Source organism: Rhinolophus ferrumequinum, chromosome 14, assembly GCF_004115265.2.
Source record: "Rhinolophus ferrumequinum isolate MPI-CBG mRhiFer1 chromosome 14, mRhiFer1_v1.p, whole genome shotgun sequence".
In the NCBI taxonomy this organism is placed as follows: domain Eukaryota; kingdom Metazoa; phylum Chordata; class Mammalia; order Chiroptera; family Rhinolophidae; genus Rhinolophus; species Rhinolophus ferrumequinum.
In genome coordinates this window covers 40,981,626-41,000,857 of record NC_046297.1, presented here as the reverse complement: position 1 = coordinate 41,000,857, position 19,232 = coordinate 40,981,626, and the positions used below count along the sequence as shown (strand labels likewise).

At 33.1% G+C, this 19,232-nt stretch overlaps 1 protein-coding gene across 9 annotated transcripts in view; it reads right to left on the bottom strand.

The window, feature by feature from the left end:
* Nucleotides 1-19,232, bottom strand: part of VPS13B (vacuolar protein sorting 13 homolog B) — a 719,992-nt gene that overhangs the window by 571,354 nt on the left and 129,406 nt on the right. For all 9 annotated transcript variants that reach the window (XM_033126656.1, XM_033126657.1, XM_033126651.1 and 6 more), the window contains exon 17: nt 10,786-10,967. In XM_033126656.1, coding sequence (XP_032982547.1) covers nt 10,786-10,967 — 182 coding nt within the window. The remainder of the gene's footprint in view (nt 1-10,785; nt 10,968-19,232) is intronic.

Sequence of the window (19,232 nt, the reverse complement as noted above, 5' to 3'; positions counted from 1 at the left end):
TGTGTCCTCATCCACCTTATTCACCAGATCTGCCACCATGAAACTTCTTGCTCTTCCCCAAAGTCAGAATGATTCAGGACATCGAGGCAGCCACGACAGCGCAACTAAAGACACTCACTAATGAGGACTTCCAGAACTGCTTCAGAAAGTGGCAAGAACATTGGGATAAGTGTTTCAAAGCGAGGGGGAGTATTTTGAGGGGGATTAATGGCAATGTGCCCTTTACTGTAATAAAATCTTTTTAATTTAAATATTCACCATAGGTTTTGATCACACCTCATACACATACAGTGGAATACTATTTAGCCATAAAAAATAAATGGTGCCATTTGTGACAACATGAATGGACCTTAAGGGTATTATCCTGAGTGAAATAAGTCAGACAGAGAAAGACAAATATTGGTTGATCTCACTTATATGTGGAATCTGGGGTTTAAAACAAAAAAAGTCTCATAGAAAAAAAGATCAGATTTATGGTTAGCAGAGGCAGATTATGGTGGTTAAGGGAATTAGATGAAGGTGGTCAATAGGTACAAAAACAAGATAAATAGTGTTGGGGATATAATGTATAACATAGTTAACACTGCTGTATTGTATATTTGAAAGTTGCTAAGAGAGTAAATCCTAAATTTTCATCACAGGGAAAAAAATATATTCTTTTTTTGTATCAATAGGAGAAAATGGATGTTAACTAAACTTACTATGGTAATCATTTTACAATATATGTAAGTCATAATGCTATACACCTTAACCTTACATAGTGAGGTATGTCTAGTATATCTCAATACAACTAAAATAAACATGAAAATCACTGTACTAGCCTGTTAAGAAAAATCCTATAGCTTTCATGCAATCTGAACTTTAGTACATTGTAGGTGGATATATCTAAAATTACCTTTTATATGGCCAAGTTAGTCATTTTTGCATCTGCTGACTAAAGGTGGTCATGTAATTCCCTCTGTAGCTATGGTTTCCCACCTTATAATCAAAGCAACAGCAGACTTGCAGGAAGTGTAAGTGTCTGGCTGAGAAGCTCCTACAACCAAGCACCACTTCCTGTCCCTTAGTCACTGGTCACCCAAGATAGTTCTCACATACACCTTTAGTTCCTAGCCCAAAAACGCAATCCCTAAAGGAAAGACACTTAAGCATTACATTTTGTTTTTTAAGCCCTTAGAACATGTAAGCTAATTTTTCAACTACCAGACATTCAACTTCCAAACACAGTTTCAGGAATGCTCTATGTCTAACATGACAGCACTAAATGTGAGTGGATGTGTGTATACACAAACAATACAAAAACAACTGAGACCTGATCCAGTGAAATCCAAAGGTGGCCAAGATGGAAATATATTAAGAATAATGTACAGTGCCATCAAAGTATACCCCAAGAGAACATAGCTGAACGGGAGGCAAGTTTCAGAACACTGGGGACAATAAAAGAATTCTGTGACAGGATTAGAGGTGAGGCACAGAGAATCTGTAGTGTAAAATGAGCTCCTCTGTTTTGGAAAATTAGTCATAGGATAGGGAAAGCTGACTCCCAAAACATATGTGTACAAGTGAGGCTGAATAAAAGCAACAGGATTCTGGTGGAGCATTCACCTGCCCCCTTCTCTTTATTCACTTAAACACAGAACTAGCCTATGTGCTCACATTCAGAAAACACTTAGCACATTCTTAATTCTTTATACTCACAGAAAAATGAATGATTATGTATGTGATTATTCATTTCTTAATAATTATCACATATACTGTACATGAGCTCTCAATAACTACATGAATTCAAGTGAAAAGGAATCTTTAAATTCAATAAACATTCATATAATGCAAAATTTATATAAGAGCACTTTAAAAGTCACAAGATTCACAAAAGTAATGGCTTTTTACTCCAATTTAAATATCAAAAATATATTTTACTGGCAGTTCTTAATGCAAATCAAATTCAACTCACTTTTGTTTTTAGACAAGAATAAATTTACAGTCAATGCCTCTATGTGGAAAGGCAATTTTATAACAGCTCCAAAATACGTATTTTAGAACCTACAGGAGGTTTTTTTCAGATGTGGTAAAAAAAATGTAATTTGAAAACTGAAGAAGAGAAAAAGCACATCGCTATACTCAGTCTTTTTCCTAAATGGTTAAAGAACTCGTCAACAACTCCAAAACCCTTTTTATATGCACACCTGGGAAGAATACCGAATCCCTAACTTTGCTCAGTTACACTGATGTGGTTTTAGACCAGATGTTTAAATGTTACAGTATGTACATTTTCTTCCCCTCTTCTAAGGCAGAAGTAAAGTAAGAGGAATATTTGACTTCACTCCACAAGAGACCTATTTAATAGTTTGGCGGTTATGTAAGTAAAGGTAGCTTGGCTAAGTCAATGTTGACGACATACAGAACGACATGATCCTAATGAGTTGGAAAATATTGGCTCTCATGAGAATAGACCAGATGCTACTGAGCTGAGAAAGCTACTGTATTATTGAATTTCATTTTTATGAGGTAAAATTTATTATTCAACCATTAAGGTATCCCACATGAAATCTTGCATAAAATACTTTTACAGTTACATTCTGGAAAGTAGATTTTCATTTTAACATTAAGACATCACTTAAATGAGAGATTCAAATGTCCATTTGATCACCTTCAGCACAGATTTTAAAATCTGTAAGTAATTTCCCTGCAAATACCAGATTAATGGAACTAGGCTATCAACAAAACAATGAACTATGTGAGTAAGGAAAAAGTGGTAGCAAGTCCTTGTTTTTCTGAGCAAACACAAACCATGTGGGACTTTATATTTCATCTTCTGGGAAAATAAATTAGGGTTAGAATTTCTATGATTTGAGTGCCATCAGAAACATGAACAGCAAAAATATGTAAATTCAATAATCCAAATTAATAATACATATTTAGTTCAAACTTTAACATCTCTACTTATTCTTTATAATTATTTAAGTTTCCTATATTTGCTATTCTTCCTTTACATAATTTCAAACGAAGTAGCAAACTATCCTACACTCTATTTCTGGTCTCATTTACCAGAGAGGTAATTTAATGATAGTAACAGGTCCAAAGGCCTGGCTTCAAAAACCCACTTAATTCGTAAATATCTGTGGGATGATATTTAAGAAAAATACTGAATTGTTCTGAGCATAAATTTTCACATGCGTAACACAGGATGTATAACCTGCCAATGTCAATATTACCATTAAGAAGTCAGTGAAATTAATACATGAGAAACATCAACTTAAAATAGGTGAGTAAAATCAGACTATTCAAGTAACTTTTGTGGTAGGTATCCAGTCCCTACATTATGCACCTCACTAGAGGAAAAATACTTAGTAAACAGCAGTAACATGAAAAGAAGGTAAGAGGATAAGGTTTCATATATCTATTATCCCACTGCATTGCAACATCCATTTATAGGTCTGTTAACCCACTCCCTTTTGGAATCCCTAGCAGAACAGAGAATATACATGTATCATAGGTTTCTCGGAGCCTGGTGTGGCCTCTTTTAAACAGCTACATTAAATGGGCATGAAGCAGTTTATTCAATTCAGTCCAAACAAGACATAACCAATGTCTTGAATTTTGTTTTTCTCTCAAGTTCACTTCTCATTATTCTCTTTACTTTCTTGCCTTACCCTTTCAATTTACCATTGTCCTGTATCTTCTCAGTTAAGACACTAAATTACCGATACAGAGGTTATCTCATTCTCGAAGAACTTCATACATCAATAGGTAATATCCCTTTATGTATGATTCCAGTGGGATTCTATATCCAGGATAACAACAACAAATCAACTCCACTAACAATACTATCTTTGGCACTCACAAGAATTCTATGAGTAGATATAAAATATTATCATCATTTTACAGATGAGAAAGTTAACTGAAACACAATGAAACAAACTGAACTTCCTTTAGATATATAACTAGGTACTGAGAGGATTTCCACACTATAATTCAGTACTCTCTCCTAAATTTCAATAGCTGAAAAGGGAAAATATTCTTATTACTTGAGAGAGATAGTAAGATATTCACTACACCAACATCTATATGCAACATACCGATTAATAAAATTCAATGCACAAAATTAAATGTCTAAGAAGGATTAGCATAGAATGTATTATTTATTATAATATCTTTTAATTTTATTCTGATTTTGGCAAGAGGTGAGGAAGAAAAATTAATCATTGTAGCTTTAAAGAACATGTAATTTAATATTCATATAAATATTCTCTTAAGGCCTCCGACAAACATATACACAAAATAGAAACTAAAAAATGATTCAACAAACAAAAATTATTTCTAATTTTGTAACATATTATAATACAGTTTACTAAAGAAAAAAGTCTTTTCTTTCTAAAGGAATTTTATAGTTTTGACACTTGAAATTAAAATTGATATTGCACAACTGAAGCACCATTATTAACCCAACATCTAGGATAAGAAGACTGAGGCACAAAGTATTTGCATATTCCATATTAAGTCCCAATAAAATCCAATAACCTAATGCTATTTGCTATTATATATATAGACCTATTTAAGCAATTAAAACAATTAAAATCGTAACATCAAAGGTCACTGATCACAGATCACCGTACCAAATATAATAATGATGAAAAAGTTTGAAATATTGCAAATATTACAAAAATGTGATAGACACAAAGTGAGCAAATGTTGCTAGAAAAACAGCACCGACAAACGTGCTCAACAAGGGTTGCCACAAACCTTCAATATGTAAAAACTGCAAATATCTATGGAGCACAATAGAGTGAAGCACAATAAAATGAGATATGCCTGTACTGCATTTTCTTGCCACGAAATGTTAAAATTTGAAAAGTATGTCATTAATTACGTATTTCAGTTCTTTCTTTGTAAAGACTAGATTTTCTCCTTTTTGTTATTCAGGCCTTTCTTATTCATGTCCTCTCAGTTTCCAAAACTCAGATTTTAAGAAGCAATTACACAGAAGTTTAATACCTATTTTCACTAAGAAAAAAATTACAGCAGTAATTCTATTTACTAGTAATGTACGCCTTTCATGATTATAAATATAATAAACATAATACTTTCTCTTACTACATTACATGCATTCTAGTTGATCCTATTTTATTCTTTTAAAATGCTTAGTAGTAACCAATGAACTTGATTTCAAAACCCAGTAAGTCACAGTCTGCAATGAATAAAATAGAAAATAGAATTCAATTATATATCAATTTTTCTAAAGATGCCAAAAAACAGTAAAAGTTTTGGTGGTAGATGTAATACACATAAAAATTTCTATTGCAAGCAGAACATGTTGCAGAATAGGCATGGAGAAAACAAAGATGAAAGAAAAAAAAAGGGAAGAAATGAATCTAGGTTAGCATCTCTGAAACTGTTGGCCTTGGGAATCAAGCTAAGTAATAAGAGCAGAAGGATTCTGTGGTATAAAAATAGTTTGACCAAAAACTAGAATCAAAAACAAAAAAGAAACAAACCAATTTTAAATGATTACAGGGTCCAATGTAAAGAGGTTCATGAGGATACAAGTAAGGAAAAAATGAGACAGAAGGACCATCCGGAAAGTAAAAGACAACCCACAGAATTGCAGAAAATGTTTGCAAACCATATATCTGAAAAGGGACTTGCATTTAGAATACATAAAGAATTCTCACAACTCAAAACAAAAGGATGAACAGGCCAAATAGAAATAAACAAAGGACGTATACAGACCTTTCTCCACAGAAGATATATAAATAGCCAATAAACACAGGAAAAGATGCACAACATCATTAGCCATGAGGGAAACGCAAGTCAACACCACAATGAGACACTACTTCACACCCAGATGGCTAGAACCAAAAAGACAGGTAATAGAAGTATGGTGAGGATGTGGGAAAATTGGAACCCTCATACACTGCAGGTGGGAATACACAATGGTACAATCACTTTGGAAAACAGTCTGGCAATTCCTCAGAAGGTTGACTGTAGTTACTATATGACCCCACAATTCTACACCTAGAAATACGAGCATATGTCCACTCAAAAACTTGTATAACATTATTTATAACTATCAACAGTAGAAATGACCCAAATGTTCATCAACTGATTAATGGATGAGCAAAATGTACTATATACATACAATGGAATATTACTCAACAATAAAAAGAAATGAAGTATTGATACATGCTACAGAATGGATGAACTCCGAAAACAGTATGGTAAATGAAAGAATTTACTCACAAAAACTGTATTTAATGTGCAGAATAGGAAAATCCAGAGAGACAAAAGGCCTAGGGCTTGGGGGGGATGGGAGGCTTGGGGAGTGATGGCTAAAGAATGTGGGACTTCTTTTTGGGGGAATGAAAATATTCTAAAATTGATTGTGGTGACAGACACAGAACTCTGAATATACTACAAGCTTAAAATTGTGTACCTGAAAATGGTGAATGTGTAGTATGTGAATTATATCTCAAAAAAAGCTGTTTCAAGGGGGAAAAAAAGGATTGCACAGAAAAACTGGGGAGGAGAGAAACCAAGGTAAAACATTTCTGGCATAGGCGGAGGGGGAAAACCTGGGCAAATGCATGAATGTGGAAAAGAACTTAATTTTTTTGAATCCAAGGAGAGTGTAAGCATAGTATGATTATCCAAAGGAAAAGACTGTTTTTGACTTGTGTTAAAGAAGTATCAAAGAAAAAAGATAATGTAGGACAATATGATGAAATCAGACTTTTATGTTCAGCAGAGGCAGAGCCAAAAGCCACCAGGCTGAAGGACAGGAGAAAACTGGATGCTGTGGGTTCACAATGATCAATAAGAATGCAAGAAGTAGGAAGGGAGGCTAGAGGCACAAAATTATGATAGAAGGTGAGGCAAAACATGGAAGAGAAGTGCTCAGCTTACAGCTTGCAGAACAGAAGAATAATGGTTCTTCCTCCATACATTATCAGAATATAACTCTGAAAGGTCCAAGAATAGCCTGAATAACCACTTCATTAATGTAGTAAATGAGAACTAGTTGTAATGCAAAGCAAGGATCACATGCTTAAACCAAACATATTAAAGTTTAACAGTGCTGAGTATTGTCTATTGACAGCCTACAAATGCGAGATAATAAAATGTTAAAACTTTACACCTTAAATATATAGTTCCTGGATCTTAAGATAGAAATTTTGGAGACACAATAGTGTAAGTACTCTACTAAGAATAAAATAAACAGAATAAGACTTTGGGGAAGCAAAAAAAGACATAACAAACCTGGGCATTTGGAAATCTGGATTTTAAAAAAAATTTTAGGTGATACTTTTAATTCATCTATTATAAGTTTTATAGCTGCTTTATTTGATAAAAATAAAATTCTTTGTCAAAGAGGTGAAACATCCTAACATCATTCCATTTTCCTCAATTCCCCTACTCTGTAAAAAATTAGCTCCAATAATTTTAGGTCTTACAAATGACAGGACATCAGGTTATGAATCATGTAATCTGTTTCCTTGTCTGATCCACTTCTTAAGACATGTAACTGCATTCTGTTAGGACAAAGTATTTCCAGAATAAAATGGGTTTTGTTTGTTTGTTTGTTTGTTTTAGCACAGTCGGTCCATTTGATAAATCCAGAAAAAGAAATAGAGAATTAGTTTGGTTAGAAAAAAGGAAAATTATAAAAGCAATTAACACCACCACCCGCTTATTAACAGAAATATTGGGGCATCTAAGCCAGGAGACAAAAACAGAAATTTTAAAATAAGGAAAGGCAAATTAATATTGTGAGACAATATTAGAGAACATCACAGGAAACAGAAATTTGACAAATAAACAAAAAATGAATTAGATAATTTCAGTGATAAACACTACTCCCAACTAAGACCTTACTGTAGGCCTCATGAGTAAGGATCTAAAAGAAAAGATTTTATATAGTAAGTAACTCCACATAAAATAATGGCCACGTAAATAGCAATAACCTAATGTCTTAGTCCATGTCGGCTGCTATAACAAAATAACACAAACTGGATAGTCTATAAACAATAGTAATTTATTTCTCACAATTCTCGAGGCTGGAAGCCCAAGATCAGGGTACAAAGCATGGCCAGGTTCTGGTGAGAACCTCTTCCAGTTGTAAACTGCTGATTTCTCACTGTGCCTTCACATTGTGAAAGGGGCAAGGAAGCTCTTTCTGGCTTCTTTTTATAAGGATATTCATTTCATTCATAAGGACTCCACCCTCATAATCTAATCACCGCTCAAAGGCCCCAATTCCTGATACCATTACATGGGACATTAGAATTTCAAAATATGAATTTTGGGGGGATGCAAACATTCAAACCATAGCACATAATCTCACCTATTAATACATAAATATTCATCAATTTAAAACATTTTTTAATGAGATAAAATACATGAAACATAAACACCCCTTTAAGGTGTATAATTAAGTGGAATTTAGCATGTTCACAAGCATGAAAACATCATTACTATCACATCCAAAACATTTTCATTACCCCAAAGAAAATCACGCTCCATTTGCAGTCACTCTCCATTCCTCCTTCTCCCCACACTCTGGCAACCATTAATCTACTTTCCATCTCTATGAATTTGCCTATTCTAGGCATTTCATACAAATGGAATCATAATATGCGACTTTTTGCATCTGGCTTCGTCAACTTAGCACACCATTTTAAAGGTTCATCAATATTGTAGCATGTACATATCAGTACTTTACTCCTTTCTATGCCTGAATAATATTCCATTGTAAAGATATAAGACATTTTGTTTATCCATTCACAGTTAATAGACATTAGTGTTGTTTCCACCTTTTGACTATTAAGAATAACGCTGTGATCTCTTTTACATGTGGAATCTAAAAACGTCATAGAAGCAGAGAGTAGAACAGTGATTACCGGGGGCAAGGTGATGGGGGGGGGGAAGAGAGATGTTAATCAAAGGGTACAAAGTTGCAGTTGCAGAGAATGAGTAAGTTCTAGAAATCTAATGTACAGCGTGATGACAGTTAATAATACTGTATTGTATACTGGCAATTTGCTAAGAGTATATTTCACTTGTTCTCACCACAGGAAAAAAATTACAAATGTGTGAGCAGATATATATGTTAACTAGCCTGACAGCAGTAATCATTTCACCATGCATATCAAAACATCATGTTGCACACCTTAAATATATAAAATTTATTTTTAAATAAACATTTTTACTACAAAAAGAAAAAAACAATGCTATGAACATTCATGTACAAGATTTTGTGTGAGTATTTTTTTCAATTCTTAGGTATATATTTAGGAGTAAAATTGCTGGGTCATATAGAAACTCTACATTTAACTTTTTAAAGAATTACCAAATCGTTTTCCAAAGCAGCATCAGTTATCTTTTAAAGTAAAAATTCAACAGAAGTATACAAATTCCAAACAAGTAGAAAGAAAAAAATAAGAAATAGCAAATTTTTTAAAGTAGTATAGATAAAACAGTACAAAAGGAAACAAAACAGTAAGATGATAGAAATGAAGTCAAAAAAGAACAATTACACACTAATATAAATGGATTAAATTTACTACCTAAAAGGCATATTATAAAACTTGATCTAAAATATCCAGTTATATGTTATTTCCAAGATATCTACCTAAAGTATAAAAACAGACAGGTTTTAAGTAAAAGAATGTAAATGGAAGTATAGGCAAATACCAACCAAGAGAAAGCTAATTGTAATTGTGTGAATATAAGAAAAAACAATTGTAAGTCAAAAGACTGTCTGAGGGATAGATTCAATACATTAATAAGAGAATCAATTCAAAAAGAAAACATAAATATGTGACATATGTGTTTATACACAAACTAAAATTTGCATACTATTTTAGGGGATTCAAAGCCCTTTCATTAGCCACAAGAACTTCTATAGGCTAATAAAACATTTCTCATTCTTTATAGAATTCTAAAACCTGAGACAAAACAAAATTTTACATTAGTCATGCTATATCAAATAAAAAGGCTGTATTATAATGCATTTTTAGTATTTATAATATATAACTCATAGTAAGGTCTAAAATTAAAACCTTGAAGAGCATCATGTAAGATCCAAAAAGTTTTATTTTAATAGACAAATGCAGAAGACAAAAACAATGTTCTTATTTGAAGCATGATTACACGTATTAAATAAAAATATATCTTTCTTGAAAACTACTTTTGTGTTACTGATAAAAAAGTAACATAATTATTTTGAACTGAAACAATGAAAAAAAGCAAAACTTCAGTAAGCATTTTTGTTTATATGCAAAGTCAACAACAACATGAAGATAATATCTCTTATACTGGTATCAAAGCAGATTTTTCACTTTTAGTAGTTCATTCATGGTAAGACTGTTTTTCACACAAAAAGAATGATTTGCTTACCAATTCTTAAAGTATTATGATCAACAATTTTATTCCACTTTACCAGCATAATCCAACATATTGTATTTATACTTGACTTGGTTATCAGTTCAAACATATACATTCTTCCCCTCAAAAGTTACACATGTAAAGCCAAAGACTCAACTACACAAGGAGTTGGTTAAAAATAATCTCTTGCAAATATAAAATATATCCAGAAATTGATGGCAGGAAATGAAACTGAATGGCTTAACTCATATCCTGTATTTTACACAGGAACTATAAATACTCACTTTCACAGTACTATACAATTTAAATTGAGCATGTTATAGATATGGATTTGAATGATAAAACATTAGTCACCACTAATAAGAATTTTCCATATATTTATCAAAAATACTGTGCTCTTACCTATAGTTTGGAAAACTTCATTCATCAAAGCTTCATTCACTGCTGAAGAGCTGACATTTCCAATATGAGACCAACTTTGATATATTGTTTGCAGCAGAAGTGTCTGTGCTCTTGTAGCTTGAATTGTAAGATTAGGAAGTTCAAATAAACCTTCAGTTAGAGCAATCTGAGATCTTTTGGTCCTGCATAAGAAAACAGAAAGAATAACAATATAGTAAATAGCATTTATAAGCAACAACATATAAAATCATTTAGGATGTTTCAAAATGGAATTATCAAATAGATACGCAATTCTACTAACTTCAAATAAGTTTCGCTATTTCAGAGCTTTTACACTAATAAAAAATAAAAATACAAACCAGAATTATGTCCATACACACACATATTCTACTCAAGTAATTATGCTTTTCAATCAATTATCAGAAATAATGAAAATAATACTAGTTAACACTTAAAAAGGATTTACTAGCAGATATGCATTGTTACAAGTATCTTGCATCTACGTATTAACTGATTAAATCCTGCAATAATATTCTTTGAGAGAGGCATTATCATTATCTTCATTTTTTATTTATTAAATTTATTGGGATGACATTGGTTAGCAAAATTATATGTTTCAAGTGTACATTTCTATAATACATCATCTATACATTGCATTTTTAAATGGGGAAAATAAGACACAAAGAGATAAATTAAGATATCAAATATCATACAACTAATAAGTAAAAAGTAGGAATTTGAGTCCAGGCAATATGATCCAGAGCACCCAACCTATAATTCCTCTTATAAGTACTTATGAAGTATTTACATTACATCCAGGTTACTTACTACTTGACAGTAACACAAAAAAATTATTTCTAGAATCTCAGCCCTGCAATATCTAATTCATTCTTGCTTTATTCATCTCATTCTGTCTTTGAATGAGATGCCTACATAATTAAATATTCCAAATAGCAAAACTTTAAAGTAAGGAAACATTTAAATATGTCTGTTGAGAAATAAGTTGATAGTGAAAGTTAATGAAATATGTAAGATAAAGTGAAAAAAGAAAAATAAGAGACAAGAAAAAAGATAGTAAGATGCTACCATAGTAGATTCAATCAACCCACTCTCTCCTCAACCCCACTTCTTATTCCAGCAACTGCTTTGGAGACCAATTCAATGCAGATTTTCACTGGCATTGCCTAAGGCCACTGTACAGGTGAGACTCCAGTAGGAATTATTTTGTATTCCTGTATGAGGAGTCTGAAGTATAGGAAGAAATGCTTCCCCCCTTTCATTTCCTTGGCTGACAATTTTGAGATGCATTTCATAAGTCTCTTAGGAAGGTCCCAGGAGATCCAGGATCAGAGAGGAAAAAAGACTGAAATGGTCTTAACGAGCTTTGGAACAGTATCAACCAACCTCAAGCAGAATTGAAATCCCAGAAGAAGGGAGACAAGTAGAAGTGGAACAGAAAAATATTTAAGGACATAATGGCCAAAATTTTTCTAAATTTGAAGAAAACTATATACCCAAAGACCTAAGAATTTCAACAAACCCAAAGCAGAAGACACTTAAACCATACCAAAGGTACATTATAATCAAATTGCTTTTTTAAAAAAAGTTATTAAAGAGAAAAATCTTAAAAGCAGGCAGAAGGTAGAAAAACACATTCCATACAAGGAAACAAAAATGAAAGCATGATACCCTGCTAAGGTCCGGCTGCCTGCTTCTTGAAAAACTTAAAAATGAAGAAACATGGCTGGTGGGAAGAAAAGCAGGTTTATTCAGAATGCCAGCATTCTGAGATGATGGCAGACTCCTGGTCCAAGGGCCACCTCCCCATTGCTAGATCGGGCAGATGGTTTTATAGGTGCACAAGAACAAAGGAAAGAGGGAGTCAGACAGATAGGTCCAAGGACTGACATCCTTCCTGGGGCCTGGTCTGTTTTAAGATACTGTTATCTCTGGACTCTGGACAAGGATTTAGCCACTGAGGCCTGGGGCTTTATGTGCATTCAGGCATCTGGGTGCCTGAGGATTGAGAAATTGCCATTTCCAGGTTAGGATATTGTTAATTAAAAGGATTAACAACAAGATGGCCACGGGGTTTTGAAAATTAATCTGGGGAACGTAATTTAGTGGTTACCAGAGGGTAAGGGGGTTCGGGGTTGGGAGATGAGGGTAAGGGGGATCAAATATATGGTGATGGAAGGAGAAGTGACTCTGGGTGGTGAACACACAATGTAATTCATAGATGATGTGATACAGAATTGTACACCTGAAATCTATGTAATTTTACTAACAATTGTCACCCCAATAAATTAAAAAATAAATAAATAAATAAAAATGTAATTACTGAATAAAAGACTGGGAATAGAAAAAAAAAGGATTAACAAGGTATGGGTAGTCTTGAGAAAAGGAACAAAACAGAGTTCTTTTGTTACTTAGTGAGGGAAAAGCAAAGAGAAAATAGCGAATATATCAGGGCGAATCTAACTGCAAACTAGATAGGTTTAATTGCACGTGGCTAAATAGTGGGCTATGTGGTAAGTCAAACTGTAAACTAGCTAAATCTAATGATGTTATTGATTTACCAAATTTCACCCTTACAAGCGGACTTCTCATCAAAAACCATGCACAAAAGAGAACAACAGAATAACATTATTGAAATGATGAAAGACATAAAACTGTCAACCTAGAATCTAAAATTCAGAGAAAACACCTTTTTAAAATGTATGCAAATTAAACAATTTTCAGACTAAAAGATGGGAATTTCTCACCAGCATACTTGCACTACAAAAACTGTTAAAGAAAATTCTTCAAGCAAAAGAAACGAGATACCAGATAGAAATTTTTGTGGATCTACACAAAGAAATGAGAAGAGTGCCTGAGATGGTAAATACATGGGAGAATTTTTTTAAAAAGAATAACAAACATGCTTTCTCAATATCTTCTAAAGAGATTAAAAACGTAACTGTTTAAGGTAAACATAGTATTTGAGGGGTTCAAAACATATGTAAAATATGTATCAACAACAGAACAAAGGACAGGAGGGGAGAAGTGAAAATACACTGCTATGAGATTTTCATACGGTATGTGTGAAGTGGTATGATATTAATTGAAGGTAGCTGTGATAAGTAAAAGACTTAAACTCTAAACTTTAGAACTAAAGCCATAAAACAAAAAAGTAGAGCGAATAGAGGTATAGTGGAGAAGAAACAGAATCATAAGAAATACTCAAACCAGACGAAGTTATAAAAAGGGGAAAAAAAGGAACAAGAAACAGATGGGACAAGTAGAAAACAAACAGGAAGATGACAGTCAAACTCAAAATAATAAATAATTACATCAAAGGTCTAAGCATGTAAAGGCACAGATTACCAGATTGAATTGAAAAATCCAAGCCCCAATTCCCAATTATATCCAATCAATAAAAAAACCACTTTAAATATTAAAATATAGGTTAAAAGCAAAGAATGTAAAAATTAAAAAAAATTTAAAAACTTATCCAACATGTAAATCTAATCAAAAAAGAGTTATGTTAATATCGAACAACATAGATTTCAGAACAAGGGATATTACCAGGAATGAAGAGGGAGATTTCATAATGATAAAACAGTTAATAAGGTTTATATGCACTACAGACCTTCAAAATATATAAATCAAAAAAGATAGAACTGAAAATAGAAATATACAAATCCAAAAATTGGAGATTTCAACATTCCTCTCTCAAGAACTGGAAAAAAAGACAGACAATAGAATCAACCAACTTGGTCTAATTGACACATTTAGGACACCCCTCCCAACAAAAGCAAAATACACATTCATCAAAGCAGGCTACATTCTAGGCCACAAAAACAAGTCTTCATAAAATTAAAAGAATTCAAATCACACAGATTATATGTGCTGATCACAATGAAATTAAACCATAAACGAATAAAAGAAAGTATCTGTAAAATCCTCAAGTATTTGGAAATTAAAAAAAGAAGACATAACCCAAAATACAGTCTGGAACATGGTAGATAAAATTCAGAAAGTCACACAAAATCAAATTTTTGAAAAATTGAAAAATGATTTTAGAAAAGTACTTTGACTTAGATGACAGAAAAGAACAATCTAAAATATAATCAGTGTTCCTAGAGAAAAGAACAAAACAAATGGAAAAGAAATACTATATGAAAACATCGAACAAAAGAAATCTTGCCTAAAATAAAGACCTAAATCTATACACAAAGTGCATGAGTCACACAAAATATTAAGAATGATTATCAAAAGTTACACGAAAAAGACAAAGAAAAACATTCTATGGGCATTCACTCAGATAAAGTAACATGGAGGTACCAGGACATCTCCAGAATTTCCCCTACTTTCTATTATCCTCCCTGAACTGTTCACTACGAAAAGTAATTAATGTGTATGCACAACTCATCATTAGAACATAAGGGAAGTTCAAGCAATAGCCCTTACAACTGAGATACTAATGAGAATTTCATGCCAACCAGTCATCTTTTAAGTCAAGGGGCTCCTTTTCCACCCATTGCTATTACAGCCAAGGACCACCTAGCTCATAAACTTAATGTCCTTCAAAGTCAACATTGGGTTTTCACTTGGCAATTCCTAGGTCTATACAGAAATGAGCTGTAATGTTGCTGCGGTGACTTGAACTGTTTAGATCTCATATTATACCTTGTTGTCTTCAAGCTTCATGTTGAATCTGTTCTCTAAGAAATCTATAAAATCAGCAAATATTTATTTATTGCCTACTATACAGCAGTCATGTACTAGCTACTTAGGAAATATCTTAGTCATTTTAGTCTCCTTAACATATCTATGAACAAAACAAAAAAAAAATAAAATCCCAGTGTCCTCATAAAGCTTACATTCTAATGGAGAGGTGAGGCAGATAAAAATCAACAAACATAATAAATAAATAAATGATATAAGTAAGTTAAAAGACAAACACGATTGGAAAGAAAAAGTAGAAGACAGAACAGGGACTGCTGAAGGGGTAGAACTTTCATATACAGAGGGTAGATTTTATTAAAAGGACAGCTCTTATTGTAAGCAGAACTTGAACGGACTTGTTGAAGGAGGTAAGAGACAACTATGTGGGTGGGTATGGGTGGGTATCTCTGGAAAGTGATTCATGCAGATGGACAGTTTATATAAACTGAGGTAAAAGTGAGGTAAAACCCTGAGGTAAAACTGGGCCTGGCAAGTCCAAGCAATGACAAGGAGGCCAGGGTGGCTGTAGCAGTTTGATGACAACATACTTCACTAATTCAATTGGTTTTCCAAGGGTTCTGTGCGTAAGAAATATCGGGATAGACTTTACACAGCCATTCTTCTTCTTTTTTTTTCAGTTAAAGTTTATTAGGGTGACAATTGTTAGTAAAATTACATAGGTTTCAAGTGTACAATTCTGTAATACATCATCTATATATCATGTTGTGTGTTCACCACCCAGAGTCAGTACCTCTTCCATCACCATATATTTGATCTCTTTTACCTTTGTCTACCAAACCCCTTCCTCCTTACTCGCTGGTAACCAATAAACTATTCTCTGTGCCTATGCCTTTTTTTTGGGTGGGGGAAGGGGGAATATTGGAGAACAGCGTTTTTCCAGGTTCCATCAACTCCAAGTCGTTGTCCTTCAATCTAGTTATGGAGGGTGCAGCTCAGCTCCAAGTCCAGTCACCGTTTTTTATCTTAGTTGCAGGGGGTGCAGCCCACCATCCCATGCAGGAATTGAACCTGCTACCTTGTTGTTAAGAGCTTGCGCTCTGATCAACTGAGCTATCTGGCCGCTCCTCCAGAAGCTCAGGGGCAGCTCATTGTCTTCATTCTAGTGGTGGAGGGTGTAGCTCACTGGCCCATGTGGGAATCGAACCCGCAACCCTTTTGTTCAGAGCTCGCGCTCTAACCAACTGAGCCATCCGGCCGCCCTATGCTTATGACTTTTTGTTTCTTCAACTTGTTTGTCTTGTTCTTTTGTTGTTTTCAGTTTTATATACCACATATCAGTGAAATCATATGATTCTCAACTTTTTCTGACTTATTTCGCTTAGCATAATAATCTCAAGATCCATCCATGTTGTCACAAATGGCGCTATTTCATCTTTTCTTATGGCAGAATAGTATTCCATTGTGTATATATACCACATCTCTTTAATAAACAGTAAATAAAGCTGCAGTGAACATCAGAGCACATATATCTTTACGGATAAATGTTTTCAGATATTTTGGGTAGATACTCAGGAGAGGGATTGCTGGGTCATATGATAATTCTATTCTTAATTTTTTGAGGAACCCCCACACTACCTTCCATAGCTGCTGCACCAATCTGCATTCCTACCAACAGTGTATGAGGGTCTGTAAGATTCCATTTCCTGAATTTATTTACACAGAGGGTGCCAAAAAAATGTATACACATTTTAAGAAAGTGAAAAACTGTATTAAAATTGTAATACAATGAATGACGCTAGCATTCATTTGATTAACGCCATCTTTTGAACAAACGTCATACTACACATTGCTACCATAATTTAATTCAACTTCAAAAACTAATACATAAATAACATCTCTTAAAATGTGTACATTTTTTTGGTACCCCTAGTATTCTTAAATTGCTTATCTTTAACTTTACTTTCAAAGTTTTTTATTTAAGATACCGGTTCTAGGACATGAAGTTAAATTTTAAAACCCTGAGTCTGAATTCTGGCTAAATGACTTGTTTCATGTTTTAAGGAAGAGAAAATTACGTAACTGTTCTGGGCTTCATTTTCCTCTTTAAAAAGCAAGTATAATAACTACTGCCAAAGCTATCAAAGATGATTGTAGTGAAAATCAATTATATTTAACATTTAAAGCTACCAGTTCTTTGCAAGGATCTAAGAAGGGCACTATTTTATACTCAAAGAATTCAGAGTCCAGTTGTGAGACGAACAAGTAAACAAGTAATTACAGGTTAACATTGTAAGTGCTAAAACAATGTTATATAAAGGCTCCTGTGAGATATACTGAAAAACTGAGGGGGTTATATTTATATATATAAAATGTATATATTTATATATAAAATTTTATATATTTATATATAAAATATATTTATTTATATATATAAAATGAATGTGTTATATTTAAATTTAATCCTGAAGAATAAATATGAATCACTTCAGGAAATAATTTATAAATTCTTTAAAGAAAAAAGATATCTCAATACAAGAATGGTTCAAGGATATAAACAAAAAACACAGAATATAAAAAAAGAAATGACCCATGAACCTAAGACTCTAAGTCACACCAGTAAAAAGGGAAATTCACATTAAAACAATGTATGATTCTTTTAACCTCAAAGATTAGAAAAACCTCTCAGGATCAAATTTACCTTCTAGGAATCTATCTGAAAGGAATTCTCATGAGTTGCAAGAATACTTACACAATGTCAGTGTTTGCAGCATTATTTAAAATAGCCTAAACTTGAAACAAACTCATTGTTCAATAAATTCTGGTACATTAACTTTATGTAAAATTACTCAGATATTAAAATAATGGAGGTAGATAAATCTACTGACATGAAAGTATATGATGAAATATGGATGAGTAAAAAGTTATATAGTTGCAGTATAATATGGTTCCATGTAGTGGCAGGAAGTGGTGCGTTACCCACACGTAAAACCATGTCTGCATATGTTTATATATTGAAGATTAAAAGTTCTGGATAGAACTATTAATAGTAGCCACTCTTAGAAGATAAGAATAGTAAATGACTTTTATGTGATTTTTCCTTTTGTTCCCTATGAAATTTCCATATTGTATTACTTGGTCCCTTGAAAAATCTATATTGTTATTTTCTGAGAAACCTATGTTACTCTTTTTATCAAAACTCTTTAAGAAATTGCAGCATTTCAAGATGAACTAAAGAAATCACAAACTACGTCAAAATGAATTAATTTCATAACATTTTAAAAGTGTAAGATGTAGATGTGATCAACAAATAAGGTGAATGTTTCAATTTAAAAAAAGTGTATTACAGTAAAGGACACATTGCCATTAATCCCCCTCAAAATACTCCCCCTCTGTTTGAACATATTTATCCCATCATTCTTGACACTGTCTGAAGCAGTTCTGGAACTCCTCTTTTATGAGTGTCTTTAGTTGCACTGTCATGGCTGCGTAGGTGTTCTGAATCGATTCAAAATGTTTACCTTTCATGGTCATTTTGACTTTGGGGAAGACCCAGAAGTCACACAGTGCCAGATCCAATGAATAAGGTGGATGAGGACACATCATAATGTTTTTATTTGACAGAAAGTGCCATACCAGAAGCAATGCGTGACATGGAGTGCTGTCATGAATGATGAAGTAAAGACACTCATGAAAGAGGACTACCACAGATGACTATAGTGAAATCATCTGCTTCAGAACTGCTTCAGAAAGTGGTAAAAACAATGGCATAAGTGAGT